This window comes from Clarias gariepinus, chromosome 26 (genome assembly GCF_024256425.1).
Source record: "Clarias gariepinus isolate MV-2021 ecotype Netherlands chromosome 26, CGAR_prim_01v2, whole genome shotgun sequence".
Classification (NCBI taxonomy): domain Eukaryota; kingdom Metazoa; phylum Chordata; class Actinopteri; order Siluriformes; family Clariidae; genus Clarias; species Clarias gariepinus.
Window position 1 is genome coordinate 6811501 of NC_071125.1, and position 11277 is coordinate 6822777.

Here is an 11277-nt window from a genome sequence, read left to right on the forward strand (position 1 = left end):
TGACTGTCATATGATAACGTTTCCGTTAATCCTAAACTGCAGACATGAAAGGCTTACCAAAATAAAAGTCTACTGTACAAATTACCTTTATGTACAAAAGTAATCTTCTATGCTAAAAGAATTTTAAAATGGGTAAAAAAAAAAAAAAAAAAAAAAAGAGTTCCAGAGCTTTGGAAAGAAGCAAGTGTAGATAAATTTTATATGGTAAAAGTTTGGCGAGAATAATATGGTAATATGGTAACTGAACAAATATATGCAATGGGAGAATCATTCTGCTTTTTGACGTTTCCTATCAACATAAGCAAAGTAGTGAGAATTTTTTTTTTCACCGAGTCAAAAGGTAGCATGATATATTTACCCCTGAGGTAAGCACAATCCACCCTGTTCCACATAAGAAAGTTCATAGAAAGCACTTCTGGGGCGGCACGGTGGCGTAGTGATTAGCTGTGTCGCCCTGCACCTCCAGGGTCTGAGTTTGATTCCTACCTTGTGGTCTGTGTGCATAAGGGTGGGTTTCCTCTGGTTGCTCTGATTTCCTCCCACAATCCAAAGACATGCAGATTAGGCAAACTGGCGAGCCCAAATCACCATAGTGTGTGAATGAGAGCGTCAGTGTATGAGCCCTGGGAGGGATTTTCACCAGGGTGTACCCGCCTTGTGCCCTAAGTTTTCTGGGTTAGACTCAAGGCCCCCATGACCATGTATAGATGATAAAACAGTATAGACAATGAGTGAGTGAGTAAGTGAGTGAGTGAGTAAGAAAGCACTGCTGTATTTGCTGTAGGTGTCTGTAGCATTGGCTCCCACAAGCACTCTTACTCTTGAGGCCTTAAGTATACCTGTACTATCAGGGAAGAAAAACTCCAGATTCAGTAACTTCAGGTAATCAGCTTATTGCAACGTAGCGTTGCAGAGCGTAGACCTGACCAACTGAAGCAACCCCAGATCATAACACTAACCACCTTTTAACATAAATGTGATTTTTACGGTCAGCTTTTTATGATGCAACATGAAGCGATCTCCTCCCACATTTCATTTGTGCAGCTGACAGTTCAGTGTTGTCATGCTAGGCTTTAATAATGCCATTTTTTTTTTAACACATCACAACAACTAATTTCCCTAGTAGTTTTCTTTGCTTGATGTAGGGTTTTTTGAAATGGTGCCTTTTTTGGCCAGGCAGTGTACACCGATCAGCAATAATATTAAAATGAGACACCCAATATTGAGTATGTCCCTATTTTTACACCAAAACAGTGATGACCTGGGTGGATCTGACACTTTTCAAAGGCAGTCATCATTAACCTTTACATTAGATTACACTCAGCATTCATGCCCAATAGTGCCTTGAAACCAGGTCACCGGTTTTGCTTTGTTGAGCACTTTTGGTATGAAAACTGCAGACTAGGAACATCCCACTACAACAGGTGTTTTTTGTAATTACTCTGACCCAATCTTCTAGCCGTTACACTTGTGGGATGTTCCCAGGCTGGAGTGGTCGAAACATACCAAAAGTGTTCCAAGAAAAGGAAAACCGGTGAGCTGTCAACAAAGTCATGGACAGCCAAGGCTCATGAACGTGTGGCCCGTTTAGTCCGATCCAATAAAATTTACTGTGGCTTAAAAGGGTAATGCTGATCCAGATAGTAAGTGAGTCAGAACACACAGTGCATCATAGTTTTGGTACCATAATGGTAGTTAGGGCTATATAATACCAGTTTCTACCAAGAAAGAAAAACATGCACAACTGCAGTGATTTTCATCTAAATTTATTGTTGTCCTCAAACAAGTAGAAAATATATTTTCTGTCTAAATCAAGCCACAGCCTATTAAAACAGTTTTAAATTAAAAAGCATTGCACAAGGCGTATGGCTCTGGAAAATAAAGCTTCTGCCACCGATTCGAATTTAAGGCTCGGCATGATTTCACATGGTAACCTCCATGATGGTGCCTGATCATCATCTGTGGATCTAAATGAGCTTTACTGAGCCTCACGATGATTCTAGTTGATCGTGTGTAAATGTACTGCTGTTAACACGACTAGTGACAGATGTAAGAAGGAAGCAGATGTACTGCTTCTCTTTACCAAATGCATTCAGGGAAAAAAAAAAAAAAGCATATGCATCATTTTTTTGAAATCTAACAAAGATTTTGCTTTTTTTTTTTTTTTTTGTAGTTCATGATCCGAAAAGGTGTGAGATTTTTTTTTTTTTAGACAATACTTATAATCATGTATCTCTTGCCTACAATAAACAACAAGTGCAGAATCACATGGAGGACACCAGGCAATAATGTTTACCGACGAGAGAACAATTCAAGTTGAGTTTTAGGCAAAAAAAAACTCTTCTTAAAAAAAAATATCACACTAACAATTCAGTATACACAAAAAAGAATCACCATATGAGCACTCCACTTGGGCCAAGGAGGGATTTGTCATCCCCCTCCTCCTTCTCATCATCATCATAAATACAAACTTATAAAATTGCTTAAAACGACTTACAAAATGCAACCATAAAACATATGTACAAAATGAGCAATCTTTTTTTTTTTCACCCTCACCTTCTCAACAGCTGCAGCATGCAATATAATATAAGAGGGGATGTTTAAAAAAAAAAAATCAGGTTATTGAAATTTCATTTTCACAGAAAATCAAACTGACCAAAAATATTAGTTATTATTAAAAAAATGGGGCCTTTATCTATATAACAGATGTCTTAAGGTTTTAAATGTTAAGCAAAGCCGTCTTTCCTTGTTAACCCCCATGTTCTGTTTACCAAAACAATGAAATCTGATGTGTTATACTATACTAATCATATATATAACTAGCACTGTACTCAAAAATATTTGCACAAACACTTAAAACCTCCCCATGTCTCCAGGCATGAGATGAAGGAACGTAATAGGAGCTAAAATCTGATTTTTGTTAATTAAAAAAAATAAAATAAATAATAATAATAAAACGCTAGCTGTTTTTTCCCAGGCTAAACAGACCTGAATAGGATTGATGTAATAAAATCATTTAAAAAAAGATTTCTATTATAGAAACTCGTTTATCAAGATGAAAATCAGTTTCGATTAAACAGGGCAAACAGAACATAAGGGTTAAGCTTCAGGGACACACGGGAAATACGGTCGACCGTTCATTAAGAATTAGCAATGCACAAATTTTTAAAAAGAGATTGAATAAAGAGTCTGGTTGAAATGGAGCAAAAGGGGGAAAAAAAACAACAACAACAAAAAAACAAAAACAGTCCCACTCCTTGGTACAGGCACTAATAACACTCCGTCTTCTGCAGCCGTTGTCTGTAATCCCAGACTCCCAAGAGAGACTCGAAATCCTGGAAAAGTTGAGGGCAGAGCACCTCCTGGGAATCAAAGCTACAGATCTTCACTGGTTGTGCTGTATTCATGTTCAGATTACACTCAGTAGACCAATAAGTGAAGAGGAATACGATTTGCCTATTACTATTACTGTAGAGTAAATTCCAACAGATTTCATACAACATATTTTTTTTTATACTTGATGCCATTAGATGGCGTAAGAGGCAGGGTTATTTTTTTTTAAAAAACACCCAACAAAAGTGCCCTGTTTTTTTTTTTTTGTGCATGGCTCTCTCTCACACTCTGTCTAGATATCATACACTCATTTTCTTAAATGAATTATTTTCTTTCACAAAACAGGGAAATGTAACATTCAGCTAAAGTAACTTTGGCACCACAGACCCTCCTTGTGGCAAAGGGAGGATCTTTTTTTTTTTTAATTAAAAAAAAAAATTAACTCAGCCCTAAACCTGACATAAAATCTCTTCTTCTTTTTTTTTTTTTTTTTTTACAGTCAAATTGCACAACTGAAGGTACAGACTAGCTGGGCCAGGATTCTTCATTTTGTGTGCAATACTCTTCAGAGATAAACAGAGCTGAAAATACACAGAGTTTGTGAAAGAGATCTTAAATTTCGACAGAACCGAACTTCAATTTGTGTTTGCAAATGTTATAAAAACAAACACTAACAATAAGCTTGAATAAGAAAGTGAAAAATGTAAAAGCGATGCAAGCGGGATTAGTCAGCAAGTTGTAACCGGATCCTCAGTCATTCTTTTCACAAACCTTTATTATTTCCAAAGGCAAATAAAGCTAATGAATCAGTGTTCCTCAGATCCTGACAAAGTTTTTCTAACACTCTGCGGGGGCTCCCAGGAATCACTATCGTCGGTATCCTCATCATCCTCATCATCCTCATCGCAATCATCACCGGCGACGGAGGGTCCTTGCTCTTCGACCGCCATCTCGTTCTCCCCCTCTGACTCCTCCTCTTCTTGCTCATTACCCATGTTGTCTTCAAAGGGATCCGCGCCAATATCCACCTTCCGAGCAACCTCGGCAAACCACTCCCTGACCTGCTCATAACTCATATTCGACTTGGCTACCAGCTCATCCAAATCTTGCTCGTTCAAAAACTTGTGCTTCAAGTAGTACTCCTTAAGAAACTCTTTTCCGGTCTTGAACTTCAGTGGCGGGGACTTCTCGGAACCTGTGGATTTTCTGGCTCTCCTGCTGCGCGACCTCCCCCAGCCTCGGTTCCGAATCCTCCGTTTCCTGCCCTTGTTGCCATTCAGACCGTCTAAGTTGCCACTCTGATAATAGAAATACCATTTAAGATTGCCGTTCTTCCAGGCGTATCTGGTATCCCCAAACCAGTTGACAATGTAAGACCGGGGTAGCCCACTTTCCTCAGCTAATTGGTCGTATTCCTCGGCAGATGGCCATTGAGTGCGTACAAAGGCACTCTTGAGGACATGAAGCTGTTCCGGAGTTTTCTTGGTGATCTTTTCCTTGGACAATCGTTTTCCTCCAGTTGGACTCTGATTACCTTTACTCTGAGAGGGCTTACCATCCATCTCATCCATCTTTTGTTCTGATGAATCGGTGACGGGTGTTTTCCTCTTCTCTGTGAACCAAGCATCAATCTCCCGCCTTGTGAGCTTCGTTTCAGCTCTCAGACGACTTAGTTCTTCGTCTGTTGGGGTATCACATTTTTGATAGCTCTCTTCTAGAATCACCAACTGCTCTGGAGTCTTTTCCTTAAACTTCTGCAGAGTGAAGTCTGGAAATGGGTTCCAGGTCTTGCGGGTCTCCTTCTCTTTGACGGGCGATGGTGTTGGGGATTGAGGCGTCTCATCACTAGAGTCAATAACAATAGTGGCACTACTGTTGTTGGCCCGTGAGCTTTCATGGGGTATGCTGAAGTGGTTGTTTTTTGAATTGCGCTGGTTATAACGGGTATCGCTGAACCATTTCTTGATCTCGCCTTTGGTGAGGTTGGTCAGCTTCATCAGCCTGGCGATTTCAGCGTCGCTGGCAAAGTGGTTTTTCATGTAGCTGGCTTTCAGCTCAGCCAGCTGCTCCTTCGACTTCTTTGGGCGCAGGCCAAAGTGATCGGCATTGAGGGCAGAGCTCTCCTGAGGAGTCAGCGATGGAGGCTGGACCGTCGTAGCTCTCTTTGTTTCACTTACAGCAGAGCTGGTCTGACTAGTTGTAATCTTAGATACCTGGCTCTGACTTGGCATCCCTGCAACAGTTAGCGTGATAGGGGTGGTGCCTGGCAAGCTGTTTGCGGTGCCGACCTGCGTCAGAACCAGGCCTGGCTGCCCCACAATTTGGCAAGTCTGAAGGATCGACTGGAGGCCATTAGTGGCAGAGAGATGGTGAGCTGGGATGACTGTAATGGTCTGAGGCACAGTGTGGACCGTGCCGTTAAATTGCTTCCTTCGAGCCTCTTCAACTTCCTCTGGCGTCCAGCTCACACCGTGCTTCAAACGCTGAGCAGAGAACCAGATCTTTATCTGCTCCTCTGAGAATTTGGTCTGGGTTGACAAGCCCATGATCTCAGAAACAGATGGGTAAGGGAACTTCTTGTACGTGTTCACAAGTAGTGCATTGGTGTCCATGGCTGTATTGTAGGTCGGAATGCTGCTCACTGGAATTAGGAGCTGAGCCTGAGCACTCTGCTGTGCTTGCAAGGCTGACAGGACCTGGGCGAGGCCAGCAGGAAGGACTGTAGCAGGGTTCACAACTGGCTTCTTTTGCTCTGCAGGAGCTGGGTTGGGAATGCCGACAAACATGCCAGGTTTTGTGGAATCACCAAGGATTGGGTTTGTCATATCTGCTGGAATGGAGGATGCGTCCAGTGACTCCAGATCCCCTTCACTTTCAATTAATGAATCGCCCTCTTCTGCCCCTTTGAGAGACACGGCTATTCGTTTGGGTTCGGGCTTCTTTTTCATAATAGGAGTTTTGCTGAGAAAAATCCCAGTGATGGAAGGGTCTTCGCTGTCCTCCGTCTCAGCCTGAACACTTCCTTCAGCAGTTAGATCAGTGCCTGGTGGCAGCTCTACAGCAGTTTGACTTGGTCGTTTTCCTGCAGCATTGCTTAAACTGTCTTCAGGCTCTGAGAATAAGGGGGGACACAAAAAAAAATCTATGATTTTTCTTTGCATGGCAACTACAGAATAAACACTGTAATATGATTATTAATTAAATGTGTACTGTAGCTAAAAACAGCTTAAGATGCATCTACCAAAGTGGTACATTTTGATGATATTAATTGCAAAATATTATATGCTGCCATGCATATTTCAGCTTGTCAAGCACTAAATGAAGACTTGAGTAAGACTTACACCTCCAGTCAAAAGACTCACCTCCTTTTTCAGTGTCCTTTAAAATTTTTCATAAGCAAAACATCCAAAATATGAAAGAACATATATGGCGTTATGTAGTAAACAAAAATATGCAAAACAATCCAGAATATGTCTTATATTTTAGCTTTGATGACGGGTGACAGTTGGTAACATTTATTGGCTTCCAAATGTGCTTTATCATCAGTTGTCTTGTGCAGAGAAAGGGTGGATACAGAGTCAAAAGCCCAATTATTGCTACTGCAACTCCCACACAAATCCATATTATTGCAAGAAACACTCACTTAAGTAAAGAGAACAAACTGGTTACTTTAATAAGTGAAGATTTCCCAAAACTTTGAATTTTGGCAAAAAAAGCATTACTTTCAGATGAGACTTGCTTGGGAAACATAAGGAAAGGACTTTTGCCTTCGCTCTGATAAGTCCAAATGTGAGATTTTTGGTTTCACCCACCATTGCTTTGTCCGTAGAAAAGGTGAACAGATAATTCCTGAATGCGTGGTTTCTGCTGTGAATCATGGAGAAAGTTTGACTGTTGGGGTCAAAATAGACGGCACACTTAACCAGCATGGCTTCCAGAGCATTTTGCAGTGACATGTCATCCCATCTGGTATGCACGTAGTGGGTCCATCATTTGCTTTCCAACACCAAACACACCTCTAAGTTATGTAACAGCTATTTTTTATAGTGCTGTTATGGTGCTTGAGAGACTTTAGACTGCCCTCTAAGCTGCTTAAGAATTTCTACTCCTGCACCATAGAGAGCATATTGACGGGAAACATCGCAACCTCGTTCGGGAACAACACCATGCAGGGCAGATGAGCTATTCAGAGGTTGGTGCGATCAGCTGAGTGCATCATCCATACCGAGCTCTGTGACCTGCACTTAATCTACAGCAAGCGGGGCTGAACCAAGGCCAGGAAGATCGTGAAGGACCATAGCCACCCCAACAATGGACTGTTGGAAATTATTATATTGTAGATTTTATATTTTTTATTCTTTTCTATTGGCATTTGTAGCTCTTATTTAATTTTTTTGGGTCACAAACAAGTGTACGCATTTTACTGCACATCATACTGTGTATGGTTGTGTATGTGATTTATATATTTTTTTTATTTGAGAGTAATTGAGTGCTGCATCAGATGACCTGGCCTCCACAATCATCCGATCTAAATCCAATTAAGAAAATACATACTCAAAAGCTCTGGGAATTTCTTTAAGATTGTTGGAAAATCATTCAAGGAGACTACCTCATGAGGCTGACCGAGAGAATACCAAGGGTGTGTAAATCTGTCATCAAAACAATAGGTGGCTAGTTTAAAGAATCGAAAATATAAAACATATTCTGGGTTATTTAACACATTTTTGTTAACTACATAATTTATATTACTTCTGTAATATTTTTCAGTGTCTTCAACATTATTTTATTAATGAATAAGAAGACTTGTTTAATCTACTCCAAGTAACCAAACCGGCCGTACCTCCTTCACTGTCCAAGGGAACAACTACGCCCTCTGTAGGAATTTCGGCAGCGTTTTCCACTCCTTCTTCCCCTGCAAGGGTCTCCATATCCAGATCCTGTTCCACTACATCTGATGGAAGCACCATGCAGGGGGTGGTGGACTTCCTTCGGCTCGACATTGTGTCTGTAGCACCAGATAGGCTTTGAGATGGCAAAGACTGTCTGAAGCGGCAAGAAACCGTATTCACATGCTAAAAGTTTACCCCACTCCGATATGACATCTGCTGGAGGGAAAAAAAAGAAAAGCATTACATTTGAAATGTTTTCATTTCAGTCAGTTAACAATATCCACCCTAAAAGTTAACCCTATTTAGAAGTTAAACTATATTATTAGGATTTCCTCTCCAATCAGGTCCAGGATGTACTTTGTAGCGCAACCATTTTAGTTTAAATTCCTTTCTCCTCAACAATGCATGAACATTATTTAGACAATAAAACCTAAACAAACAAACAAAAAATGCTCTGGCTAATAACTTGAAGTTTTTGTATAAAGATATTTTAATGCTCCATGTTTTATTATAAATATGTAACTGTTTCCATTTTACACAAGGTTTGGGTTTGCTGTTAATTACGTAGAATTCTTTGATGGGAAGAAAAACTAATCAAAAAACAATAAAATTGCAATCTGTGCATTTTTAACAGAAACAAAAGAAGTTTCCCAAACAATAGCCAAGACATAATCACACCTCCAACCTCTTGCGCAAGAATTTCCTAGGAAACTTGAAGACGGCATCGTGGCATACAACTGTATTGCATTCTGGACTTTTACATGTTGGATTCCTCAATACCATGACGCAGATCATTGAAAAAAATTTAAAGTGAAAATTAAGCAATTTTTATTTCAGTAGAAGCCAATTATCCTGCCAGTCAAATGTTTGGACACAAATCCAATGGTCTTTACTGTTTTTCTTTCTACATTGTAAAACAATTCTGAAGGATTCCAAAATATAATTTTAACAGTTAATGTTAAGATGTATCTGCACTTATGCTCTGTAAAGCCTTTATAACGGCTCTAATCTGAGGTGCTGTTTTCTAATTGGTGATTTTTGAGGCTGGCAACTTTAAATAAACCTCCCTTAACAGGCTTCTCAGAGGTACGTTTTGAGCTTGCTTTCCTGTGGTGGTCATCCTGAGAGGCAGTTTCATCCCGATACACGCTAAACTGACTGTTTTGTTGTTTTTACTTAATTATCCACAAATCACAAAACGGAGACTATCAAATTAGATTGTGTAATTGTGTAAAAATAAAACATTTTAAAAACACAGCTTGAAAGTTTTCCATTCAACTGGTAGTGGTAAGGTTGGTCCAAACTCCTCAAATGTTAGCAGTAAGGTGACCATTAACAATCTCCATTACAATTCCAATAATTTGGTGCATTGGCGGCTCAGTGTTAGGTTGAAGGAAGGTCCGGGTTCGATTCACACCCAAACCCCAGCCACTGGATGCAGTGCCGGTCCCAAGCCTGGTTAAAATTAAAGGGTTGCATCTAGAATGGCATCCGATGCAAAATCTGTGGCAAGTTGTCGTGGTGACTGGATGGTCCACTGCGTTGACCCCATGAGGGGAGCAGCCAATGGAGTAACAGGTCCAAGGTAATTTCCGCATCTGCCGTCCTGAACGCTGATTTCCTACTAAAAGATTACTCATTCCGCTGATTGACATTTGACAACCAGTCCAACTGTGCGAACTGCTTGGATGAGTCAATACAGATATCGTCCCCCTTGTGACACCAGAATGAGACAACTATACATTCCTAATGCAAAAAAAAAAAAAAAAAAAAAAGGACTGACACTGAGAGAGAGAGAAAAGTATCCCTAGGATTATATAACAGATCAGATATAATTTTGTAGTAATATAATGAATGTGATTGAGGATGGAGTTTTCCTTTAACTGTGTCAAACAGGTAAGACAACTACTGTAGTTTTTGCCCTAAACTTCATTTTCACTCCCACTTAAATGAACCTGAATGCATTGGGATTAAGTACATAAACGAAATTGAAAGAAAAGTGCTGAAGCCAGAAACGAACCTGAAAAAAAACAGGCCATGTGTTTTAAAAATATGACTTATTCCAGCAGTGCGTTATTAGCCGTTATAAGTGATGTATAACGCGTTTGTGTATTGAGACAGGTAGCATCTGGCTGTCACTCAGGACCGAACACGAGGATGCTAAGCTGCTGTAAACTCACCGGGGAGTCCTCTCGCTCTTCAGCACAAGCCCGTTTTTAGCATTTTGAGAACGCTCAGCGCTAGCTAGCTTCGCCTCACTGGTTCAAACGCTGCAGTAATATGAAGTGAAGCTAAGCTAAGAAAGCTAAGCTAACTAGCTAGCTGCTCCTCGGTCGGCGGCGGGGTCAGCGCTTTTTAACGCTGGATGTTTGTTAGATGCAGGGCGACACGGAATTCGGCTCACGTCTTGATTTCTGTCCCGATACACCAGAGCCCACAAACCAAATTCACACTATTTGTTAATCAAACACGGCGATAATTACAGCCTCATTTTTTTAATGCCAGTTTTTTTTTTTTTTTTTTTAATGATCAACCGTCTCCGCTGTCAGTGTTACGTGCTGACGTCATCGCCAGGCGACTCCCCGCCGCGACTTCAAAAAAAGGTCACAATAAATCGTTCAAAGTTTCGACACGCGCACAGACGGACACAAAACACCTAATGAAAAACACACCGAGTAACCTGCTGCGGTCTGCTCCGGCCATGCACGGACCCGCGCGTCCAGACGGAGTCAATCTGCTGCTGAAAACTTCCGAGGTTTACCCACTGCAACCGACCAATCAGACCCAGAGCCGTCACGTGACCACGGCGTCTGGAAACCAGTACACGGAATTTCCCCATCACATCAAACACTCGTCCTTAAGGTCCGTGCATGTTTATCATCGACAAGAATAATCATAACGCATCGATACAATCACTTAATGATTAACATGCCAAGTGCAAAAACCTCTCTCTCTCTCTCTCTCTCACACACACACACACACACACACACAGTGAAAGGGGGTACAATAACTGCTCTACTCCATAAAGATCACAGAAAAGCACAAGACAACAAAA

At 40.8% G+C, this 11277-nt stretch overlaps 1 protein-coding gene across 4 annotated transcripts; it reads right to left on the reverse strand.

Annotated features, from left to right (window-relative positions):
• Nucleotides 1-3220: 3220 nt before the first annotated feature.
• LOC128514016 (zinc fingers and homeoboxes protein 1-like) lies at nt 3221-11110 on the reverse strand. Of its 4 annotated transcripts, none has more exons than XM_053487639.1 (3): nt 10895-11110; nt 8174-8435; nt 3221-6445 (listed from the first exon to the last, which is right to left on the reverse strand). In XM_053487639.1, the coding sequence occupies exons 2-3, from the start codon at nt 8331-8333 to the stop codon at nt 4140-4142; spliced, it is 2466 nt and encodes an 821-aa protein (XP_053343614.1). In that variant the 5' UTR covers nt 8334-8435; nt 10895-11110; the 3' UTR covers nt 3221-4139. The 4 variants fall into 4 exon arrangements, with proteins under 4 accessions (XP_053343614.1, XP_053343615.1, XP_053343613.1 ...); XM_053487640.1 differs by having other exon boundaries at nt 8174-8438; XM_053487638.1 differs by lacking the exon at nt 10895-11110 and adding an exon at nt 10403-10872.
• Between the last annotated feature and the right edge of the window lie 167 nt (nt 11111-11277).